We start from the raw sequence: 26,376 nt of genomic DNA, 5'->3' as shown, positions 1-26,376 counted from the left end.
AAGGCATGTTTTAAGTTGTGGATATGTGTGTGTATTTAAGCAAGCTTGTACCCTGAATAAATTAAACTTCAGAAGACGTCTGTCCCCGTCATGCATTTTAGCCTAAATTGTATTAAAAGTCTTCATAGACCACATACAAAATGTGTTTGAATGCCTACTGTCCAACATACTGGTGTATTGGACTAAATCAGGATGTTGAAATACTAGTGATATTATTAAACGTACAATAAGTGAATTCAACAACAGTAGTCAAGGGTACTACCTTCACATGCCTACCTCTTGTCTAAAATATTCAATGAATCTTATTCTTCACAGATGTTCTACGACGTGTGTGTATGTGTGCACCAGGGGATGGAGCCTGCCCCACAGACACGCATGGCTCCAGCAAACCACCACAAAGAGTTCACTGACTCAACTGACAAATTACTGTGCTTACCAAGCACCAAGACGTCAAGGTATCTATTCAGTTCATCTGAAGACAGTGAACAAGAAGATCCTCTTTCACCAAAGTTGAGGAGGACCAAAAGCTTTCATGGCTCTGATGAACTCTTTGATTCAACTCCAGACAGTGAACAAGATGATGTTATTTCATCACAGTTGAGGACCAAAAGCTTTGATGACTCTGAAATATTGTATTCAACACCAGACAGTGGAGAGGAATATGTCCCAAACTCCAGTGAGCACAGTGCCTCAGAATGTAGTGACTCAATCCCTATAATAAAGAAAGCTCATCGAGAGGAATATGTCCCAAACAACAGTGAGCACAGTGCCTCAGATTGTAGTGACTCTATTCTAGGGATTAAAGAAATGAAGAAAGCTCATCAAGAAAGATCAATCACTGGAGACGATGATGATGCGTAACTTATTAACGTTTGGAAAAATATTATTTTGTTTTGAATCAAGGATGTTGCTCTATCAAATAAATCATGGCATAACATTATAATGGGCTGTATTCCTTGTGAATACATTACATGCATGTTGCATTCTAAATTGGAGACTTTCTACAAAATTTGGGACCCTTATTTGAATCATATTGGAACCACACTGTCTGCCACGATACTTGGAGGTTTTCCGTACCAACCTTAGATATCTTATATGCCAGCATTCTTCCCTAGTGGGTGCTCTGCTTTGGGTGGGGGCTTGTCTGCCCTTTGGGTATGGGGGAATGGTCGCCCGGGCAGGGGTCTCGATGCGTTGCATCGGGGCCGCTTCTTGGGGCGGTGGCCCTGCCGCCTGGAGGGGTGGCGGTTGTCGCCTTTGAGTGGAGCATGCATGGGTCTGCTCTTGTTGTAATGATTTGGTGCCTATGATAACTATTGTCTGCCTTTTTAATATATGTATTAATGTACTGTATGGAGGTATTCCCTGATAGGGAGTCTATAAAAATTTGAAAGTCACTTATGTCATTATGTCATTATGGTTCATTGTCCTTGTCATGTCTTTGTATATTCAATCTTTTTATTTATAATAGTGTCGTGCCTGAGCTGTTTTTGTTTTTGTTTTCTTTTGTTTGTTATTATGTTCTTGTTGTGTAATGTCTGTTTGTCTTTAAAAAAACAATAAATATACTTTATAAAAAAGAAAAAAGCATTGTCATTTTTTTCCTACTATGTTTACCTTATTCTTTCCATCCACACACACACCACACCATGTTCCACACATCCATCACCACCACACCACTGATCACTGACTCCACACCTCATAGTTGTCCTCTTTAAGTTGTAATGTTAAGGCCTGCATAATAAATACAGTTTCTTACACTGTTGCTCTGTCTCCTGCATCCCAATGTTTGACATGGCCAAGAGCCAGCTATGACAAATGGTCAGCTATTTTTCAATAGCTGACATTAAAAAGAATGGTAGCAGTGAAAAGCTAAGGTGATGTGTCACGCGTTCTTAATGGTTTAAGTAAAACATTCAGGTCATATACATGTCTGTTGAGTTCCTGAAAATAGACAGTTGATATTGCCCTACGTTATTATGGCCAATACATCTTGTCTGTTTTTTTATTCATTACAAAAGGATCTACATGCATACATCATTCAGTGCATTTAATGTTCAACACAATTATATTGTAAAGATAATGTCAAGTATCAATCCAGTAAAATCTAGTGAACATATTATATGCTCTTTCCTCAAAGCATCCAGTGCCCAGCTGTCTTCTCTAGCCTCTCCTGTGAGACAGACTCAGACAGTTTGAGGGTTATGTTACAGGGTCCACTCTGAATCTGTAAGTCTGTATCTGTACGCCAAGCTTCCTGCATAAAATTCAGTATGAAACTGATTAGATGTCCCCAGGACATTGAGTCCCCATTTTGGTGTAAAAAAACAGGTGTGTGATTTATGCAAATTAAGTCCCCACAATCGACGGATTAATATAGGTCCCCAAGATGCATGGTCAGGACAAGTCTGTGAAATTACTTCATCCAATCTAGAATCTGAGGTGATAGTTGTGTTAAAGATTTTTTTTTTAACTTGCCTGATTTTTTTCAGGCCTGTGGGACCACTGGAAAGTGGTGTCCCCAAGAGTGATGGCCCTGCTGTTGGTTCCCACACTTCATGGAAACCAACATGTGTGTGTGTGTGTGTGTGTGTGTGTGTGTGCGTCTTTGTGTTTCAATAATTTGGGTCAGTCCTCACAGCTTCTCCCTGGGATTATAAGAAAGTCGAAAGGTAGAAAGGGCAAGGGAAAGAGGGGAGAGGAAGAGAGAAGCTAAAATCTATCATTAAAAATGGAAACCCTGCAGTCGTCTTCATAATGAGAATGATGATTTGCTAGTGAGAAGAAAAAATAATTAAAGGTCACCATGACCATTGCTTTACTGCACCAGGAGCATGCCAAACACTATATTTTAGCTCATGCAATTATGTTTAATTCAGATAGGACATTGTAACTGTTAGATTACACCTTTCAATTTAAACTGTTATTTTGAATGGGCATGGCAAATTAAGCCAATTTTGACCTACACAGTAGGCTACAGGGGGAAAAAAACGAATACAAGGTAAAGCAAATCATAAGGCTGGGCACTGTTGGCTACTGTATGTGGTTGTGGATATTATGTCTTGATATTATACTTGATAAAAGGATGTTCACTCAGTCTCCCACACTTGTTGTTGCTTCATGCTCAGTGCAAAACCATGGCCTAAAACATGGTGAAACAGCTTATTAGATAAACACAGCTCCCAATTTTTAAACCATATCTGTTGCGTATAGTATACTAGTGACAAGTATCAAAACCAGAGTCATATGTTTATCGAGTACAAAAACACATTTCAGCTAAAAGACATCAACACCACATTATCACGTCAGGATGACTATTGATCCGTGAGTGTTGGTATTCCATTTGTTTTCAGACTGCTGCTGAAGCCTCGAGCCCTTACAAATGTTCCTCCTGCCTGGCAGAAAAAGTGAGGAAGATGTTGGCCTTCTTCAAAAAGCAGACTGAAAAGGAGGGCCCGAAATTGTGACAGTTTTGGTCGCAAATGCGTCTGAATTTTAATCTGTGCAATCTAAAAATATAATTGGGAGCACCAGTGCCACTGCAAATAATTGCTGTAGTGCGACCAAAACGATCACGACCGAAACACGCACGCACACGCACACGCACACACACACACACACACACACACACACACACACACACACACACACACACACACACACACACACACACACACACGAAAAATAAAATGATGCGTAGCCTGCGGAGTTAGTTCATGCAGACATACTCAAGGGGGTTCATGCCATGCTCAAAGGCGCATACTATACTCAAGAGGTTAACATGCTGCATTACTACGTGGGTGTGTAAGTGTGTGCAAGTCCCACACGTCATTCGCTGATGTGGCAGTCAGCTGACCAATTGGGCGGGCTACTTAAGCTCACCAAGTAGTTTGGCACCCATGAAAGCGTCCATGAAAGTGTCATGGCGCAGGCCAGTCACGTGACCACTTCTCTTCCTTCTCAGAGCTTCCTTGCCTTCCTCTGCATATGGTTCCTGGTTGTTATCAATGACTGTCTAAAGAGGACGAGACACGAAGACCGTACGGGCGACGCCATGTTGCTCCATGGCAGTGTTGCCAACTCGTGACAGAAATAAGCCAACCCACCTCCAAAAACAAGCCAAAACAAACCCAATAATATGACCATATAATCCTAACAAAAAAGGTTTGATGCATTTATCATTATAAATACTATGCATGTCTATGATAATTAATGGTTTAGTAACTTATTATACTAATAATTAGCCTATAAAGAAAAGAAAAGGATCTCTGGAAAAAAGGAAGCCAAAAGTCGCTGGAAATAAGCAGATTTGGCAACCCTGCTCCATGGAAGGAAAGAAACATGCACAGTTGAGACCAAGGAAGCTGAACGCGGAAAGTGTTGGCTGCATATAGCCCATTGCGCATGTTTCTTTCCTTCCATGGAGCACGATGGAGCAACATGACGTCCTCTTTATGCAGCAGAGCCGAACGCCAAGTCTAATATCGTATGCACACTTGTATTCTCATTCTATAATAAATATTGGATAAATCTATTCGTGAGTTGTCTGACTGAAATAATATAATATATTTATATATATAATATATACTGCCTCCATGTCCGATTGGAGTTGGGTTATCTGATGAGTGAGTACGTCGAGCTTCCGCTCCTGTCGCTCCCTCTCCTAGTCTTGACTCCTCTCTTTCTCCATCTGAGACTGCATGTAGGTCTCAAACATCCTAGCCAGATTTGAGAAAGTTTCCTCTTGGGACGAGGTAGTGCTCACCCTGGTGTGGATTTGTTCTTCCATCTCTCCTCCTGTGGCACCCTCTTCTTCCTCCTCAAATGATACTTGCTGTTGCTGGTTCCGCAGATGTGGTTTTGGAGGCATCCTGAACTGTTGTTACTTTCCGCTACCACCACATGTGAAGTTGCCCGAGGGCCAAGGAAGGCTCCAAAAACAGTCAGCGATGCTTTCTGGAGGATTTTATTTCCCCAAAAATCCAGCTCCAGTGCAGATATTCACAAAACATATGAAACTGCAAAATTAATACTGGCCAAAATACAAAACTCAAAAATACTTAACACACAACGTAGGAAAAAGGAAAAATAACCAAACTGCACTAGGCTATGCCCATGACATGGGCTCTAGCAGCTCTCTCACTGGGCTGTCAGCATGATGCCTGCCCGAGCATAACTGACTAGCTCTGCCTGGCCTGCAGTCTCCCCTTTATAGGAGAGGATCCTACCACCAACAGAGAAGCAATTAAATATACACAGCTTATCTACAAGCTCACAGATATCAGCTGAACCTGAATAAGTAACCCCATACCTAGATGTTCTATTTTAGATTAATCATCATATGGGGTTGCATTCATTTCCCCAGATAATAGACATACTTTGATACTTGACCTTGTGGAACACCCCTACTCCTCAACAGTACTTGGCACCTTCCCCCCCTTCTTAAACTGAATGGCTGAGCCCTGGTTCAGCAGCTCAGATTCAGATAGAAGAATGCCAGCATTGGAGAGGCCATACAGACACTGAGGTTACAATAAACACACAGGTTAATAAACTGAATATTTTCCCTGTGTGTATCATTTCATTTGTACATCCTGTAAATGCATACATCAACAGTATTGACATTATAAGACCTGTCTGCCCCACTACCCACAGTCTGTGTGGTGTGGTGTGTGCGTGCGTGCCATGTCCTTAATCAGTGTGTGTGTGTGTGTGTGTATAGGGCACGGGCTGCCCCGTGACATGTATATATATATATATATATATATATATATAATATTAAAAAACACGAGATTACATGTTTTCATTACCAGGTCAAAGACAGACTATAAACAGCCATTACAAACAGAACAAGAAGTTGATGTAGGCTGCAGTATTTATGAGAACGCTCACATGCTCCAATGGAACTGAGAATGCAACATACACATAATTTATAGCTGAATTGTATAAAGATCACATCCTTTTAGAAACATATTGTGTAGATAAAAGATGTGTGGTTGTACTAACAGTACTGTGAATGTATGCCTGTTAGGTTAAAGTAGTGTGCACAGTACAGTGTAAGTGTACCTGTCACAATCAGCCTTGACCCCCAAGTAAGTGATGGTGGTAAATGGTGCATTTACATTTATGTCTTTACCGGACGCGCTTTAGAATGTGCATTACATTCAGCCATTCACACTCTGACTCACAGACAGACGGTGGAGGAAACCGTCCCAATCCTTTGAATCACTTTAACCATCATTTATACTTTGGCTATTCAAAAATAGCAGATATACAAGCTTGTAGATCTTTTAGAGAAATCTACAGTACAGAGTACTACAGTACAGCACAGCACAGCACAGAGTACAGTACAGTTCAGTGCAGTACACTACAGTACAGTACGAGTAGTAAAGTACGGTACAGTGCGTATAGTACAGTACAGTATGAGTAGTACTACAGTACAGTACGGGTAGTACAGTACAGTGCAGTACGGATAGTACAGTACGGTACAGTATGAGTAGTACTACAGCACAGTACGAGTAGTAGGCTACAGTACAGTGCAGTACGGTACATTACAAATAGTACAGTAAGAATACTACAGTACAGTACGAATAGTGCAGGTAAAGCAATATGACATAACTACTCCTGTGAATTGTGAAATATACAAGCTAATTATGACTGACAGTAATGGAACATGAGTACCGGTATAAATGCAGGACATACAGAAGTCACCATGTTTCCATATTTACTAAATACTTTTTAGTTATTATTGAAAATAGTTTGACCAGTTGGAAGCCACTTCACCACTGGTTTTACAGAGATTATAGTGTTTCTTAGGCAGCCCATGGTCTTTTCATCTTTCCCAAAAAGATCCACTGTTATAAATATGACAAACACTGTGTGAAAGAAAAGGCAAGTTCTTGATTTATTCATTTGCAAACCAAAAATGTAAAAAATAAGTTCTTGAATTATTGAATGAAACAAAACTTTGAAAGCCATTAGTCTAGTCTAGTCTACAAGATGTCTGCTCTTCTTCTTTTGTCGTGTATCATCCTCAAATGTCTGACTCAGTATTGTGTAGGCATGACTTTGTCTCTGGTCCCACTTGGAAGAGGCCGGCCTCCGAAGGTCGTCTGTACAGGGGGCAGGTGTTAATTATGGGCAGACTGGTCAGGCTCACCACACTCGCATGCTGCATTGTCTGTCAAGCCCTACTTCTTCTTCAGGGCGGCGGTGCTGCTCCTGATGTGCTGGTTGGTGCCTTGCATGGTTTCAGCTGCCATCGGTGTATGAATTTGTGTGTGAATGGGTGAATGTAATGCACAATCTATGTAAAGGCTATATAAATGCACCATTTACCATTTATTTACTATTCATAGCTGATCTGAAGCAGCCATCTGAAGCACACCCTACTGAATGCGGTTCAGTAGGGTCCATTGCCGGCATGCATGGTAGGTCCTCCTCTCCTTCATCGCCATCACTCGGATCCCAGATGTGGATCCCGGAGGGCCCAGCAGACTCCCACTCCTGCTTCCAGGATGCCGCCAGCCATGTACTCCTCTGGAATGGAGCGAAGCATCTTGTGCCGCCTTGTTGTAAGGGTGGCGGGACTTGAGTCTGTTTGGAGGCTCTATTTCCATTGTGTCATGCAGGATATGCCAGTCCTGAATCCGGGCTTTCCTTGCTAGCTTGATGCTAGCAGCCTCTCGTCGGAGGCCAGTCGGGGCAATTCATTCCTGCAAGGACTGGCATATAGGACACAGGAGCGGGCTTCAGGCAGCCAGTTATGGTTCGGAGAGTTGTTGATTACGGTGTCTATCTTTTTGACATGTGGGCTCCTAAACCAGACTGAGGCACAGTATTCAGCTGCAGAGAAGGCCAGGGCTATTGTGTAGAAATTCGTAGTGTGTTAGCAAAAGCCCAGCAAGACGTTGGATAAGTGAGACCCTTGATGTCACCATGGCACTCACGTCTTCAAAGTGTTGATTGAATGAGGCATTTTGAGTCTTGTTGGAACTGAAGGGGCTTGACTTGTTGTCAACAAACACATTGATTTCCCTTTTTTCTTTTATCTTGCCTGTGCTGAGCTACAGGCGCCACCTGCAGAGGCTGTAGGTGACCAAGTGGAGTCTGCGGTGCCAGATAGTGTCATACGCTTCACCTCCCAATGTATGAATGAATGAACCATTTTAAAGCGCTTTGAGCACTTGGAAAAGCGCTATAAAAATGCAATTTATTATTATACGCGGCTGTCAGGTCTAGTAGCACAACCCCAGCTTTCTCATTGGCCTGGAAGCTGTCCTCAATGTCCTTAGTGAGCTGTTACCTGGACCTGGTTCACTGTTCCGAAAATCAGCCTGTTCCCTCCCTGATCTTAAAGATGCAGCTTTTTGTTTGTTCAAGACAGGATATTTATATTTCAAATTTTGTTTACATTACATTTTATGCTGAAGATTAAAAAAATTATTGGATCAGGGGAAAAAAGAAAGAAAAGCTTGCCACAAGCTGCCATAATATGATTGTCATTACTTGTTAGAATGGACCAGAAGAACAATGACTGTCATTGACGTCCAATTTAATTTGATACATGCAGAGATATCAGAAAAATAGGAATAGCCAAGGTGGTGAATAAATTATTCTTTCTGATATGTCTGCGTGTGGGATCATTAGGACACAACTAGATTAATAGCTATTTAGGGGGAACATTTTGGGAGCACCACATTGTGAGAAATAGATGTTGCATGTGTTACAAATGACCCAGCTGTGAGCTGGGTCATTTGTCAACACAGGCAGCTCTAATAGTTTACCTGAAACATTACATATTGCCTATCAAATTAACGTCTGATTAAACAAATAGACACAAAGCAGGGATTTACAAAGGCTTATCAAAATGGCAACAGCGTGTGCATTGTTACACACGTTTTCCTTAGCAAGCAGCCAGAAATAAAATAAAAAAGGAAGACACAGGTCCAGTGAGACTAGTGTTCATAAAGCAAGGATGTACAGTAGGCATTTTTTTATTATTGTCTTCTCTGTCTTAGGACAGATCGGTCTTGACAGAAATCTAAACCAGAATATAATACCCAAGCCTGTTGGACAGATTAATGGCCTTCTTTAAACTGCACCAAATGCAACTCCTTGCAACAAAACAGTTTTAAGGACTATGTCACACCAACGCAACGCCTTGCAACTGCCATTGGGGATAATGGTTTATTGGTTTCGTGCAACTACATGCATATGCATCATGAGGGTGAGGCTTCTACTAAAATACACTGTATGTCCAATATAGGACGCACGCGCACGCACGCACGCACGCACACACACACACACACACACACACACACGTACTGTATACACAACCACACACAACAACAACCCTAGAGAACGAGCCAATTTTCTGTATACCTCAAAGTCTATATGCTACAGACTGTACAGAGTATGCCAGGACTAGTCGAATAAAACGGCACAGATAAGATACATCGCATCATTTTACATTGTGCTATATGGAACAGATATGGACCTGTCCTATGGTATGCCTTACATCACGCATTCCTGCAGCCGCCCTTCAGCATGCTTCTCATACAGCAGGCAGGTTGGCTCATTCTACCTGTTAAGCAGCACCAGAACGGAGGAGCCGATCAAAGAATCTCATGTGTTTGGCTCAATTAAGGATATCCCTTACCTTTCCCCCTCGTTTCCTTTGACATGTTTCCTGCTGTCACACGAGGAAAAAAATCCAATGAAAAAGAAAAAGATTTAGAGTCCCAATAATATTGTTGTCTGATAGTTTTTACAGAGTAGCGCAGTCTCCCCGTCCTTCTCCTTCACTGTTGCCAGACGGAGGTTAAATAGACGCGATGTAACAGTGGCTCGGATTCCTCGTGTCAAATCTGCCGCTGCGCTCTCATTCAAGACCCTCATGCCACCGCTCCTGTAAACATAGTTTGGCCATTTGTATCTGTTTGCAGAGTCTGCAGACAAGACTTCGGTCGTGTCATGCCCACCCAATGAAAGAAACATCAGCCAGTCAGAGTTCTTAACAAGCGTCAGTGTTCGACTGCCTCCAGTGGTGCGCACGTTAGGCTACTATTGAAGGGCGTCCGTCCTGCAGCTGCTGCTCTGCCGTGGTGCGAGAATTGGACTTGAAAAAAGAAAGGGGGGGAAAGGACATCTTTACAAAGTGTCAAGTTTGTCAACCAATGACAAATGAGGCAAAACTATGACGTGAATGATGTATTTAATAATACTCGAAATAATTAGCATTTTGCCACTGAATATGTAATACGACCTGCTGGGTCCCAATTAAGAGATCTACATTTTACTGACGGAGCCAAGAAGTGTTGCTTAAAAACAAATTAACAAATACCCCACAAATGTGGGATGGGCTATGAAAAAAGAAAAAAATAAGCAGGATGTGGATGGATAGACATCCCCACCAAACAAATATTAATCTTAATTTGTAAACGAAGGGTAATGTTTGTTAGAGCATATTTTGCTCTATTGGGTTGGTAAACATGTATGGCCAATGTCTCCCTCAAAATATTTTGATGAGGCATGAACTGCATCATCAACTGCGCATGAGACATGAACATAAACATGAGCATGAGACATGAACTGCATCAAAATAAAAGAATCATGACATATTGAAAAGAATCAAAACCGGCCTTTATTTTTACATACATTGTTTACATATTTTCACTGAAGCATACATTATTTTTAATGTATTTTACCATATAGATTTCATCCACCTGTCAGTGTCAGGGATCGGCTCACCCCATGCAGGACGTTTCTTCCCTGATAATAGCAAGTTAATTAATCCATTTGAAACTGAACCAAGTGAGTATGTGTTAACACTTACCAGTAAATACATTCCATTAAATATATTTTCTATTTGACTGCAAACAGCCAAACACCATTTCCTAAATATAATTTGCTATGGTGACTGAGAATGGCATTATTATTAATGCAATTAGTCTACTCACTCTCACTGAAAGATCTTGTTTCAATTTGGTGCTCAGCTCAACAGGAGGAATTATTGTACTGGTAATTAGCATTAGGCTGGACTAATACATGAATTTTCTGGCTTGAAGATGGCTTGTGGTCTATTAATGATCGTCTGTGATCTTTATAAACTGACCTCAAATGAAATTAATTACAATGAGAAAAATTGACACATCAAATAATTATTAGTTCTGTATAAGTCTTATACAAACAATGCAGACATTTTCAAGTATCAAAACAGTCTATTCCAGATACCCAATAATAACAAAACGTTTTTTTTGGTGGATGCAGATATTTGTGATGTGCTTGAGCCTGTGAAAGCCTGCACGTACTCAAGACGCCCACACAGAAAACTGCCTGAGAAAATAGGGACAGCTAATTCAGGGTGAGCCAACTCATTCAGTCACTGTCTGTCCCCTGTCAAAGATTGATCCCCACAGGCCAGCTTAACATCTGGATGTGTCCACTTCACTTCGCCAGAGAGGCTTTCATGTGGCTCTCCAGGGACTGCAGATCTGCTAAATCCCCCCACGTTGCTGTCATTATTTGGTCACATTCATTTGCCAGTATCAACAGTACATAACCTAGAGCACCGTTTCTAAATACAAAAATGGAACCTAAATCCAAACGGGGATAAATAAATTACTTGTTTGCACATGTGCTTTATTTCCTCACATTGGACACAGGATTAAAACATAAATTGGCAATCATAATCATCATCATAATGGAATTGATTAAAAAAATAAGCATCCTATGAAAAGGTACTTTTTCTTCCTGCGTCATACCGTTAGGTCCCAAATGCAATTAATTTAGTTCAATATGACAATGGAAAGTGTTAGTAATCCTCAGAGAGACCAACTACATGGGAGGGGGTAATCTTATAATCCTCAGTAATGTTGTAATGTTCACTGCTTAATGCTTATCTAAACTAACTGAGTTAGTCAGACACACACAGATGGTCTACAGAGCATATACGTGCCGAAATGGAAGAATTTGTCATTCTTGATAATGATACTTTGATTGGCCAAGACTTTGGGCTGTATTTTGCGTGTCTTAAGTACCAGGTCTTATTCCCTAACTTGAACCTGGAGGCGTGATCAATGCTCTTTGGCCACTCAGAATAGCCCTTTATCTCAGAGGGGAACTTCGGTTGGTACATGCAATTTTCAGTGAATTCATTCTAAAAATCACGGACTCAAATTTAAATAAATTCTGGTCATCATATGAAAGGAGATATATTTTCTCATTAACAAAGTATTATACAGTACGTGTTCAAACTACCAATGGATGACTTCGCAAAATGACATGTCCATTGTGGCACAGTAGCCTATTCTATTGGCTGCCCAGTGGTGGAAGTGATGGTGGAGGAGACTGGATAGGCTGGAGGAATTCAGAAGTAAAGACGGCCTCTGCATACTCCTCACAGACGTCCTGGAACTCTGCTGCCACTTGAGCAAGAGCCTCTGCCATCAACTCCTCTGCCAGACTGAAAGGAGCAAAACAAAACTATTTCTTCATAATATTCCCTTGGTTGAGTAGAAATCGTGCTTGGCCATGGCATTTCTAACATACCATGAGACTAGACTAAAAACTAGCCTACATTTAGTCTAGATACGAAAATTATGATACATTTGTGACATCAGTGAGCAAAGACAAAACTTGCATGCCTGTTAAAAACACTTAAACCCCAGCATCCGTATTTTGGGAAAAACCTTAGCAGAAAACAGCAGATCTACAAGCTTCCAAGAGCTTGCTGATACACACAAAAAAAAATTGTGATAAATCTAGGCCCCTTATGGTACTTTTGTCATAAATGTACCCTTTGGATCGGTAGAGTACCATATACGGTACTAAAATGGCCCATATGGTACAAAACTGTAGCCCTTTAAAGGTACAAATTAGTTTTTGGACCCCTAGGTACATATTTGAACCCATTCTGAGCTTGTAGACCCGCCTTTGAAGCAAAATGGTCAGTGATTGGCTGAATGCAAGTCAGCTGTCTGCTGTACTGGCCAATCACAGTGCATCTTCACCAGTCAAGAGGAACATGCCCAGCCACCCACCAGCTAGGCGCCATTTTACGGTGCATTTAAGTTTTCTTAGCAGTGCTGACACAGCACTTTCCACTCGGGACTTTGGGTCGGTAAGGTAGCTACTAGTTAGCGGGAGTTTGGGTCGTTGTAGCCGGGTGGCGGCCGCCGGCCAGACGGACGGACAACCAAACTAACAGCGATATGGCGGCAGTATTCGTATTAGGAGGAGTAGACGTACGAAAGCTGTCCACCTTGACTACAGAGGAACTGATTCACAAGCTTGTCGCGGAAGCTGGAATAGACGTTTCAGAAGTCGAGGCAAAAAGGTTTACCGGTACGTATCTTTATTTAATGTTTGCACTAACTTACAGTAAGCAGTTTCATGTTTAGGAACATATAGGCTATATAAATAAAATGTTGAGCACCAACATGTCGTTTAACATGTCGGGGAAAACTGAAATGGCGGATATACGCGCCAAAACGTGTTTTCCCTGTTACTGTGTTTTGTTTCCCTGCTCGCGGGAGCAGACTGGCAGTAGCATGTTCATTTATAATATTTAAAGCGTCATTCCACTGTCTTTATTTCGGGGTTGTATCATGATATTATGGTTTGCGTCCGTATTGTTTTGCGGGCCACCACGCAATCATTCACCACCACAGTAATACATTCATTTGCCAACAAATTATCTGTTCATTTCTGGCGTGTGTGAACACACCGTGCTGCTGAAACACGGGCAGACAAATGCAAAGCTACAGTGTTTCCCAAACTGTGTGCTCAATGTTGTTTGCGCACCGTCCGTGCGCAAACAACATAGCACACTCTACACGCCATGGCACCGTCAGTGTGTGTGTGTGACCCACGGCTCCGTCCCACACACGTGCGAAATTCGTCGGGTGAAAGAAAGTGTGCTGTACTGTATGCCACTGTTGTGTTGCGGCTGTGTGTGTGTGTGTGTGTGTGTGTGTGAGCGCCCTTGGCCGTTGTGAAATACTTTCCGCCCTGGGTGCGTTTCCGCAGTTTTTATTCACTAATGCATTCATTATTCTGCTTTTTTTTTTTCATCTCCTATTATGACAGGGATACATGTGAAAAACGTATTTTTCCATTTCACCAGGTCTTTAGCCTCTGAAACATGTCCGTGCTGTCTGGTCTGACTCTAGACTGAACTACCTGTACAATTTGTCCTTATGTGGGGAAACGGTTAGTGTGGAGGAGGAGGAGGAGGTGTTTAAATGGCTTTAATTAAGTGAATAAATACAACGTTTACAATTTGTCATATGATTCATTTAATTAAATCAGCTATACTGTGTGTGTGTGTGTGTGTTTCCTCAGAGAATGAAGTGGACGGAGAAACGGTGGACTGTGGACTAACTGAACAAATGATTGGCTTCCTCTTCGCTGGATCATTCAAAAAATAAATTAAATTTAGACAATTTGTAGAAAAATACAAAGAGGGTGAGACAGAGATTTGTTTACAGCCAATTGAGCCTGAAGAAGCCTCCCAATATCAGCTTTCCACGGTTTCAAGGCAAGTGCATCTCCATAAGATAGTTGTGCTTATCTGAGGTCACAGAACGAATATAAAACTAACAAAAGGAAACTGCTTGTAGGAGCCGTAATGTGTTTGCATCCTATGTGCTATTTGTTCCATTGCAGTGCTGAACCAGCCTGTGGGAGTGTTGAACCAGCCCGTGTGAGACTACAACATATCACCATCTGTCCAACCTTTCCCCATGACGTTCAGACAGTGCTCGATGCCAGGGACCCGCGTCTCGTAGTGCCGAGAATACGTCACAAAATTACCAGTGTGCTGTATGAAAAACTAATGTTGCACAACATGTAAGTATCAACTGTTAACCATTACTATAACTTTAGTACTTGGCATTCATACATTGTTAGCTGATCTTTTAAGAAAAATTGAAATACCCGCATCTTAGAGATGCAGAGGGGAATGGCTATGTAAGTTGTGTTTTATTCTCTTCAATCTTCAGTGATTTCTGTGTGTATGTACATGCGACGAAAAATGGCAGATCTACAAGTTCATAGCGCGGCACAAAGTGCCGTGCTATGAGCTTGTAGATCTGCTATTTTTCAATAGCTAAAGTATAACATTGCTTAAAACACCAAAAGGGGTTAATAGCCAAATGTGTTCCATTTTATCCAGACAACCTGGCATGCGTCCCTAAAAAGAAAATGTAAAAATGAACGTGCACCACTGCTCAGCAATACCGAGGTCCGAAAGATGAAAGAGAAGTATGGCCACGCAAAGAAGCCCCAACCTCCCTCTACACCTAGTCTGCACAAACGAGCAGCTAATCAATGTGTAAGTCATTTGTCATATCTATATATTTTGAGGGTGACTGTGTTCCAGGTTGTCCCTAGCTAAATGATGGAGAGTTGGTAACCAAATTGACTCTTGAGAGTGTAAATAGAAACGAAATGGACCCTTTTAATTTTCTAATAAGTCTTCACAACATTTGCCTGTTATTTCTTGTATGGTTACCACATAAATACAGCATGGAATCTCATCCAACGATAACAAAATGGCTTTGCATACGTGGGAGCAGGCGTTGCACTGTGCAACTCATCCACATCTGTCTATGCTTTTTCCACAGGAAATACTGGTTGTCGGAGAGGATGCCACTTCTGTGAAGGCCCATGTTGCCGTTCTTCAAAGTGAATACCAGAAGACTCATCCAGATCTCCCAACTGTGAAAGATCTCATGGTGTGAACCTTCTCCTGGAGACGGCGTGAAATCATGGATGGGATCTCTGTGGAAGATCTACTCCAAAGCTATCCCTTCCTAAGGGCTCCTGGTGGAGTAAGTATAGTGCACAGCTGAATGTTGCAGCATTATCAATCTATCAGGGGTCATTAACTTTATCTGGTTACAAAAATATGTTCTCAAGCCCAATGGCTAGCAAATCTTAACATTTTGATTACTTTTTAAATCAAAACCAAACCTCTTTGCCAAAAATAGATCTACAAACTCACAGCATATCGCAGCAACGCATTGTGATGTGAGCTTGTAGATTTGCTATTTTCTGCACATTTTCCCCATCACACAATTAGGTAAGCACCCATGTAATAATATCTCAAACTTGTATAGCGCTTTTACGCTTTACATTGGGGGCAGAGCTATAGCAACAAAATGAAAACAACCTCATGTAAGTCCTCATGAGTACCTCCTAGGGGTCTCAGACCCCCTGTTGAAAACCCATCTATGTAGTAATTTCAAATATTGTGAGATTGTATATAATAGGCATATGCTGAATATTAATCATTCTTGTGTTTTCTACAGTTTTCTGATGAGGTTGATCGAATCCATCCAGCCACAAGCAGTCTGTGTGATCGCTTCAGGGAGGGCTTCGCTGGTATTTTGCCAGAAGTTCTAAAACGTGCAGGAAAATCCCACGCAGAAGTCTTCAACGCCGCAAGACAGGATGCCCTGGCTGAAGATCTACCAGGTAGTGAGCACTTTTCTAATTAAACACGTTGCACACTTTAGTTTAGACATACTATTGGTCCGACTGTCACCAACAACCTACTTCAAACCCTAACCTAACCACAAGTTAGTTTCTGACCGTTGTTTCCTCATGTCGGTCCGTTGGTGTGCATCCCCACTTGATGTGATTGGTGACTCTTGCTATGTTTACTGCATTCCAGAAATCGACTTCATGGCCGGGCTGATCATACTGCCGTCCATCTTCAAAGAGAAAATTGAAGTCTTCATCATGATGGGAGAGGTGAGCATCTGAATTGTCCTGCACGGTGTTTCACTGCTTTTCAGTTCTATCACCATGTAAACAGTTTAGAGCAGCCACAAAGCCTGTGTGAGCAGCGTACTCATCTAGGCACAGCATTTGGGAACCACTGCTCTCCTCCACTGTATGCAGCCCATGTCAATTGTATGGGTCATCCAATCCTACTACTACAAAAACATATATAATTGTGGGGCCGTACTTCTTGTCACACACTTTCATAGCTGGAAGCTGCCCGGTACAACCACAGTCTGACCTGCTAGCCACTGAGCAGCTCCACCGGAGCGGTTTGGATTAAGGACCTTGTTCAGTGGTGGTAATGAGGGAGAGGCAACCGCTGCCCCACCCAGATGTATTGTGTTTAACATAAATGACAAATCTGTTCTTTCTATATAAATGCCACTGAAGTTACAAAATGTAAACTAGGGGTCTTTTTTTCAAGCCAAGGAACCCTTAGCAGTGACCCTCACCAATGTGTATATGATGTAGTGTTTGTTTACACATTAGCTTTGGAAAATAAAAGGTTGACTTCATTTTAAAGTTTATTTAACCACTTGAACCTTAAATACAATTTTTATTTTGTCTGCCGCCCCTTGACCAAATTTCTAAGCTCACAATGTGTCAGTCATGAGCTTGTAGATCCAATATGTTTGGCAAATGTCCCCAGAAAAAATAACGATGCGGTTCAAAGTGGTTGATGTAACAAGTTTTGACACATATTTTGAAAATATTCATTTTGCATGTTTTGCTTTATGTAGGGGGATGCTGCTACGCCCAATCCAAACATACAAGTCATGGACCAGGACTGGAAGATGGCCATCGCTGGACGGGTGCGGTGTGTGGTGAAAGTTGACGGTGCGGACGTGTGCCAGTGCAGAAGCCTTGATGAAGCCTTCATAACAGCCTTCTGTATGTATTTTGTTTTCAACCTTGCATACCCACCAGGTCCCACTCACATTTTCATGCCTATCATGTAAAAGTAGACAGTGACTGGATGTTGCTCAAACCTGGAGACGAATTGGACCACACATCGCTTGACACATATTTAGTGGATGATCATTTGTATGTTGCGTTGAAACATTTTGTATAGATCTTTTGAAAGGAATTTGTAGTTTTGTGCAGACTAGCTGGATGTCACAGAATTGAGTAAAATTCCCCCAGCATTTCAGAAATGCAAGACTGTTAATGAACGGCTCAACAGGCTCGATGCATCAGTCTTGTGTTGTTTAAGTGCTGGGGGAATTGTACTCATTCATGTTGTATTTTTTTTTATATATAGTTTTACATGTGTGCACTAAATGTTGATGTTGTATGTATTTTATATTTTTACATGTTTGCACTAAATGTACTCAAGTACATGTTGCACAAAACCTCATTTTGCACTAGGTTGTTCTTTGCACTAGGTTGTTCATGTTGCACAACCATAACTTATTGCCCAATTGACCTGCACTTTGGGGAAAAAATAAAAAGTTATTGAATGTTGTTCATGTTTCTGAATCCATTTTGTATTTGTACATAAAGGTACATTGTTGCCAGTAGGGGTACAGAATTACTATTTTAGAGGTACAGGAATGTTATTTTAGAGGGGTACAGAAATGTTATTTTAGAGGTACAATGTTGTCCATATAGGGGTACAATGTCACTATAGGGGTACAGAAATGTTATTTTAGAGGTACAATGTTGTCCATATAGGGGTACATGAATGTTCTTTTCGAGGTACAATGTTGTCCATATAGGGGTACATAAATCTTATTTTAGAGGTACAATGTTGTCCATATAGGGGTACATAAATGTTCTTTTCGAGGTACAATGTTGTCCGTATAGGGGTACATAAATGTTATTTTAGAGGTACAATGTTGTCCGTATAGGGGTACATAAATGTTCTTTTAGAGATACAGGCAAAGGTACAAAGTTGTCAATAGGGGTACAGGAATGTTATTTAGAGGTACAACCAAGAAGGGTACACCAATGTACCAATACCAAAGGTACATTTCTGTACTCAACTAGGGTACTCCGGGGGTGACAAGCCATTTGTACCCCAAAAGGAACAAATCCGCCATGTTATTTTTCTGTGTGTAGTCCATTTGCAGCGGAAATATTTAATGTAGGTCGACGACAACTAAAAAGACAATAGTATACTATAAAGCCCTGAGGGACACCACAGTCAACCATAATAGCCAGGTTTAAGTGGTTAACTCCCCCCTATAAAATATGCATCAAGGAAATACAACAAGAGGTTTCAATTTTAAATAGCCTATTTGTCTTTCCCAAAAAGGTTTTGATAGATCATCATAAGTGCCCTTCTCGGGTCACAGCCACCTACAGGTCCCTACCTACTGTACATAGTATCTAAGCGAAGATGCTTATTACCATGGATACTTCTCTAACCAACACAATTTCATGTCTCCATGACCATGTTGCAGAGCAGAGGATTGATTACTTCCTCTTCCACTGTTTGACACTGAAGCAGTGTTATTGATGAAAAAGTCTACAGTATTACCGGTATCTGTATATTCTGTACGTTAATTTCTATGGTCATTTCTATTTTTCTTCTTAATCACATGAACCCTATACTAGCATCCCCTTTTCTGTGGCCAACATTCGGCAATGGTTTGCAGAATGTTCATTGTGAGCTTGTAGATCAGTTATTTTTGGTGAAGAGAGTTTGTGGGGGACTCCGGTCAATTAGGTTAAGTGGTTAAACTAAGATGCAGTTATGGCGTTTAGTAATTTGTTTGTGGTGAACTGGAGGGCTACACACGGGCACCGGGCTGTTCATTAAAACTCTTTCAGCGACACCTGGTGGTCACCAGTTTAGGCTTTGAGTGCCAATTCTCCCATTATAAAGAAAGAAAGAATTTGTAATTCTATTATGCATGTAATGTGCATGTCATCACCTGTACACCAGATTAGAGGAATTTTCAAGGGAAGACGTCTTGACGCCCGTGGCATCCATTACTTAATAGGCAATTAGACGTCTTGACGTTTATGGCTACTAAACAGCAGTGCAACTCATCATACATTTCTTCATAATATCAGAGTAGTAGATAATTGGATGACATCTTTTGTCAACTCTTTTTAAAATTAAACTACAGTTCCAACAATTGAAAACTCCACTGTTCTGGAGAAACAGGACTGATAATGAGGCACAAGGGGTTTGGGTTCGGTGGTCACAGCAATTCAAACTCCAGCACACCTTTAAGGCAAGAGAACAGACATTTGAAAATTACATGGAACAGTATTTGAAAATCTGTCTTTGAAAGAAAAAATAAATGTAAAATCTACTCTCTATACAGTACCTCTTGGAATGCCTAGAACTGTGTCCAGTAAACCGATCATACATGCATTGAGAATGTTTAAAAAAAAAAAGACAACAGGGACCCTTCCGCATTGCACCAACTTAAGAATTCTCTCAATTATGCAAATGTTTGGCTGGGCGAGGAAGATAGTGGACTCTGGAGACATTATAATACAATACCAACCCTGATCTCTGCATGATGCTCACACAGCTGGCAATTCAGCATTATGCAATGGAACATCATCACTAAATAGCCTCGGGCCAAGAGAATAATAGAAACGCTTACTCAAAGTTGAACCCAGTGACAATATAGTAAACAAGGTAAACCTATTTAAACGTGGCTCTGTGCACATTACACAACAAACCAAGTTGCATGTATGCGATTCTCAACACCTGTGGTGCAATTGTTTTGGAATGGAATTTCACATTTATTTAGGCTACATTATACATGAAATATCAGCAGAACTCTTCAGAAACATTAAATGGCCTTAGCCCTTTACCTGTCTGCAATGGCCCAGGGATTGAAACTGCCAACAGCCTCATGTGCCACCAGGCGCAAATAGGCCTCATGGTCTTCCCTGTATTGCTGGATACTTGTCAACATGCTGTCTGGTACTGAAATAAGGGTCCCCCTGTTCCTCTCCAATGGGCCTGGTACTGTGGTTCCACTGCCAGCCTGATGTTCACCTTGGCAGTCCTCTGTCAGGCTGCTCTCAGAGGTAAAACTGTGAAGGAGGAAACAAGACAGCCACATGTCTCCTCAGGCTCTGATACACGTGACCCTGGCAGGCACTTCTTTTCAGTGATGAGTTTCAGTAACGCATGCAGAGAAACACACTATCCTTCCTAGTTCCGCATCCTGACCAACCTGTAGGAGTCACTTAACACATTTTGTGCACAAGACGTCCTAGGAATTACCACATGTAGTGCCCAGGACGTCTGTGGTGGGAGGTCTGTGGACGTCTTGGTAAAATAAAATATATTTTCTTTGTCAAAAAGTGGGTCTAAAAGGTGGGCACCCTGTGTCACCATTTTGAAAGATTAAAAGGGCACATACTATGTGTTAAGTTGTGTAGCGACAAGAGACTGCCCACCAACCTACATCCCACGTTCAAAGACAGACAATTGTGTTTGATGGACGATTGGAACGCCAGTCCCCACGGTGGTGTGCTAGAACATTACCCTATAAAATGATGGTCAAAATGGATGAATTCAGGTGTGTAACACCAGATGCATGCCTACTACCCCCAAGGTGAGTCTCAGCTGGTAGTCTAGTGCCAGGCATATAATCCTCTATGTGTAGACTGGCACTTTGCAGCCACACTCCTGTTTCTACATTTAGAGTGTTGCAGCCGTTGCCGACACTTCATGTGCTCAGAGGCCACCCGAGGGCCCTGTGCCATTCTCATGAACCATCCTTGACATGGAGTGCCATTCATTCAAGTGTCTGTACATTTTCTGGGAGGACAAGATTAATCTTGTGGGAGACAACGAGGACATTGTTAACCCAACACTAAACACTGGTGCATGATTTTCACACAGACAATACTTTTTTTTGTAATTTTCATAATGTTGCTGATGTCTGGGGTGGGTCAGTACCTTAATGATGCTCAGTGACATCCTAGAAGGTAGGTTTGTGTCCATTCCTACATCCCTGTTTGTTTCTACAGGCAGGTGTTCGGGTGAATTTCACCCGTGTTTAGCAATAGAGAAAAATCCCATACACCCACAATGGGAGTTCATTTTTTAATTATTATTTTTCACTGGACCATGCTCACAATGTTCCAGGAATGGGTGGACCAAATGAGAAGTTCCCAGCTACATTATATATATATTTTTTAGGATATATAAAAATAATACCCACGTTTTTCACTGATTTTGCCCCCCTATGATAAGGCCCCCCATGATATCTACCTTCCACTTTTTTCAATTTTTTTATTTAAGTACATTGCAAAAGAAGTAGCATTACTTTTGACAGTGCAGAAGCATAATTGCCTTCCTTGATGAGCATCAACGACCATCATCACCTCGGCATAGTCACAGATACACACAGCTCCCCTCTACAGTGCTCTACTCCAAAAGCACTTGAATATGATGGAATATGACTAAAGCTCACATTTCACATCACACATCATAATTCACTAGCCCCCCTAAAAAATATATATATATATATATCGATATACGATATATCGTTACATGCCTAATTATTTTATTAAGATAATTTGGGGGGTCTTTTTCTGCCTAGTCCACAGGGAGTGACACCGGGTCCGTCGATGGGCTCGGGAAACGAACCTGGGGCTTGCCTTGCCGTCAGGCATCAGAGCCTACCTTATGTTGTACACACCTTGAGCACTCGGCTATCAGCAACCCTGACAATAATAAAGATTATGCGAGAGAGACAGATTATTAAAGATATGGGATTTATTTTGTGTCCCGATTATTGTCTCCAGTATGTTTTGCACTCCATCCGTCCGTGTGTGTGTGTGTGTGTGTGTGTCCGTCCGTTACCAGTTAATCTCCGGCAACGTTGGCCCGATCCAAACTTTGCCAACGATGCCAACGATGAACCTCTGCTCTAAATTTTCCAGAACGGCCTGTTATAGCGCCACCAGGAGGGACGACTTTTGTACACATTTCTTGCCATTACTCCTCCAGATTTTGTCCAAAAATCCCACAAATCGCGGCGTCATGTGCCTGTTATAGCGTGACCAACAGGTGGATTTTTGCAAACACAGATTTTTGGAACAAAATGCCTAAAATTATCCAATTGCCATCAAAGGCATAAGAACAAATGGCCCCTTTTTCACATTGTCCTATTATAGCGCCACCAGGAGGCCACAACTTGACCTGCCTGGTGGAGACCTGTGCCCCAAGCCTGATTGGATGCCTTGTCTGCCTCCTCTGGCCAATGGCACAGCAAGCAACGGCATGCCAATGGCATCCATGCACACACGCACCTCTGGCCAATGGGACAGCAAGCAACGGCATGACAACGGCATCCGGCATGCACAGTTTGCACACACTTAAAGGGACACTTCACCCTTTTTGCAAAAAGATATATGTTAATGACGTTGAGGAGCTTTAGAACACTTTCCTGGGCGTCTTTATTTGTGTAATATGTGGTTTTAGATATTTTAGATTGTAGCAGTGAGCCCGGTGTCTCTGATGTCATGGACACTGGGCTCACTACCTTCCTGGACTACATGTTGTCTCAGTAAGACAGCTCTCCCCCCTATCCACAAGGAGGAGCAGTGCACCAAAAAATTATGGGAATTGTAGTCCAGGAAGGTAGTGAGACCAGTGTCCATGACATCAGAGACAACAGGCTCACTGCTACAATCTAAAATATCTAAAACCACATATTACACACATAAATACCCCCAGGAAAGTGATCTAAAGCTTCTAAACGTCATTAACATATATTTTTTTGCAAAAAGGGTGAAGTGTCCCTTTAAGTTGAGACTTGCAGTGTATAACAGAGGGAGTCAATGTTGCCTACTACTAGTGTGTAGCTCTATCTGTTCAGCCGCAGCGCGCTGCATCTTTAATGTTGGTCCGGCTGGTTTCGTTTTGTCCAACGTGATTACGTGAAACAGCATGGCTGCGCCTGCAGTAGGCTACTACCAAAACAAACACACTTCTTCACAATACTTCTGTGTTGTACATGGATAGCGACTGAAAAAGACCATAGATAGATTTCAGTTCCCCTGTGCTGCTGTGCACAGCGGAGATAATGCACAACTCCAGGTACGAACTAAAACAATGACTGTAGTCCCGCAATGAATGAATCACATCTCTCACTAGTCCACTTCTCTACAATGCCATTCGCCTTAAAACCTACATTTATGTTATCCAATATATTACTTTAGCGTAAAATATAGGCTTTTCTAAACCAAGCCCAGTTTAAAAAATCGTTACCGTATGTGCTATGTTGTGAATTAACTATAGTGTACAGTTTAACCCATTGATTCACAGCCATTTTAATTTCAAGGACCCCCAAATTAAATTCATAGAAATTAGCCTAGGCCATTTCATTATGATTTCATCATCTCTGGACTGGGACCCCAGTCTACATGGCCAGTGTTCATTTAACTCAGAGTGTAAACATACACGTTACTAAAATAATAATAATATGGGGGAAAACAAAGACGGGGGACAGCGGAGACAGCGCCTGTTTCACCTGACACATTATGACTGTCATCATTTCTTGTTTTTATTTCAATTACACACAATACAATCATAAAATCCATCCCATGTTGTTTGTTCTGTCTTTAAAATAGACCATGAAGTCCAACAGGGTTGCTACAGTTAAAAGTATAAGTGATATTTTGTTAAATTGTTAAAGCACTTTTAACAATTTAACACACACAAACACTTTCCTCAATTATTCGATTAATCGAAAAAATAATCTATAGAATAATTGCTATGCAAATAAGCGATAGTGGCAGCCCCAGCAGAGAGCCAGAACTGGATAACAATATGGAATCGACCCACCCAGGGTGGTTCGTTCTACAGTGAAACTAGTTGGGTTGCAGCAGCAAGATGCCATCTACTGAAAGCACTGTTAAAGCCTGGTCCCCTGCCTCACCTAGACGTGAAGAAGGCGAGGACCGGCTGTTAAGAAGGAAATTAGGAAAGGAATGCATTCGAGCCCCCCATACTGCATAGCGTCATTGATTTGTTTGACCGGAGCAGCATTGGGGCATGCAGCATTAGCCAAAGGGGACAATCAGGTATCTGTGCTGCTCACCAGGTTACATAAATCTCATTTCCCGGTCCATTCTTGTGTGAGAAGTTCAAACCTCTCACCCCCACCATTGTCTCTGTGGTTGTTTGACTGCACATTCATCATTTATATACCGTTTGATTGTAAAGGGAAAGGGATTGTGGACAATTGAATTACATTACAACTGGTTGGTCTTGAAGAACAACAGAGAGAAAAGGATTAGCCTCACCTGTCTTAACCTGAACCAACACAAGGTTTACATAAACAACCACAGTACACTGGGCTTAGCAGAAGCAAGCACTGGTAAACAATAAAATAAGATTAAAGGAGACGCAAATGGCTACATTCAATATTTTGAAAATTGGCTTCCCACAGCGCTGTGCCTTCACACCCCCTGCCTTTTCTCCATTGTTCTATAATAGCACTCTAAAAATCAATCAACCAAGGAAGTAATACCACCAAGAGTCTGTGCTGCCTACACCATCAAAGAAACCCCAGGCGAGAGGCCTACTGAGAGATGCTTGAGCCTACACACAAATGCGAAACAATTGTTTTTCAACTAAAATATGCAACAAAATATAGATTAGGTTTAAAGGGATACTGTAATATTAAAACACCCCAGACAGTTTTGAAGTTGCTTGATTCAGTATTGCGATATTTGATATTAATTTTAGCTGTCTCACCCCTTTCCTACAAACCCATTATAACTTCCAACTCCATTTTAAGCATGATAGATTCATCGAAATAACCAGTTCTTGGTTCTGGTGACTGATATTGTCATTCTAATACGTGAGGGGCCGGGATTTTTCTATTGCCATACTTTTTTCAATTATTTTAGGAAAATAAAAATCCATGAAATTCAAATATCCCTTTAAGCTCTCCACACGGTTCTGCAGCTGGGCGTGCTTTCTTCTTTTACAAGCCCACATCCTTAAATCACCATTCCCCCCACATTCAACACAAGAGAAATAAACAATGACGGAGGGATTATCAACTACTGTATACAGCTCTTGTACAAACACAAGCTCCATCTATGTACATGTTCACAATCTTACAGGTTTTCAAAGTAGGGGCTGCTAGAAAAGAGGAAAATATACATCCTGCATATTCAAATTCAGGGTTTTGAGATTTAATCTCATTAAAACAATGTTTCTTTTGTTGTACATTGTCCTATGTCCATCTAAGCTCGCCTCACCACACTTTCCACCTCGGAGGAAAGCCTGGTCTGTGTTCCTATAATAGCCTGTGTGATGGTGCCGTGTCATTAGTCAGAAGGTTCATTGTTTCTGAAATTACTATCCTTATCTCTAACCCTAACCTAAACCTAACCGCAAGCACGGGAGCAAACCTAAACCTAACCGCAAGCACGGGAGCAGTGCATGTTTGGACTAACGGGACTTCGGATCTATGGGCAGTTCCCTGTGTGATACAGTCTAGGCGTGGTCTAGACCGGATGATAAAAACTCAAATAAATACATAAAGCGACAAAGGAATAAGAGGTTTTATTCGTTTGTTTTTAGTCTTGCCTTAAAAGATGGATATACCAGCCCGGACGGCTGGTGTAGTGGTCCGGGCA

The 26,376-nt window shown here is 41.6% G+C and overlaps 2 protein-coding genes across 6 annotated transcripts in view; both read right to left on the bottom strand.

The window, feature by feature from the left end:
- The window catches only part of pitpnm3 (PITPNM family member 3), a gene marked incomplete at its 5' end in the record, with an annotated part of 96,142 nt that extends 86,456 nt beyond the window's left edge, over nt 1-9,686 (bottom strand). Inside the window, one exon of the mRNA XM_080771986.1 lies at nt 9,662-9,686. Within this exon, the coding sequence (XP_080628112.1) occupies nt 9,662-9,686 (25 nt within the window). The remainder of the gene's footprint in view (nt 1-9,661) is intronic.
- Nucleotides 9,687-12,240: 2,554 nt separating this feature from the next.
- The window catches only part of kiaa0753 (KIAA0753 ortholog), a 32,416-nt gene continuing 18,280 nt past the window's right edge, over nt 12,241-26,376 (bottom strand). For all 5 annotated transcript variants that reach the window (XM_080771888.1, XM_080771891.1, XM_080771890.1 and 2 more), the window contains 2 exons: nt 20,575-20,799; nt 12,241-12,466 (listed from right to left, as the gene is read on the bottom strand). In XM_080771888.1, coding sequence (XP_080628014.1) covers nt 12,313-12,466; nt 20,575-20,799 — 379 coding nt within the window. In that variant the 3' untranslated portion in view covers nt 12,241-12,312. The remainder of the gene's footprint in view (nt 12,467-20,574; nt 20,800-26,376) is intronic.

The sequence above is a fragment of the Protomyctophum bolini genome (assembly GCF_963924005.1).
Source record: "Protomyctophum bolini genome assembly, chromosome: 9".
Taxonomy (NCBI): Eukaryota; Metazoa; Chordata; class Actinopteri; order Myctophiformes; family Myctophidae; genus Protomyctophum; species Protomyctophum bolini.
The sequence above is the reverse complement of the archived record's forward strand: the minus strand, read 5'-3'. Positions and strand labels throughout refer to the sequence as shown.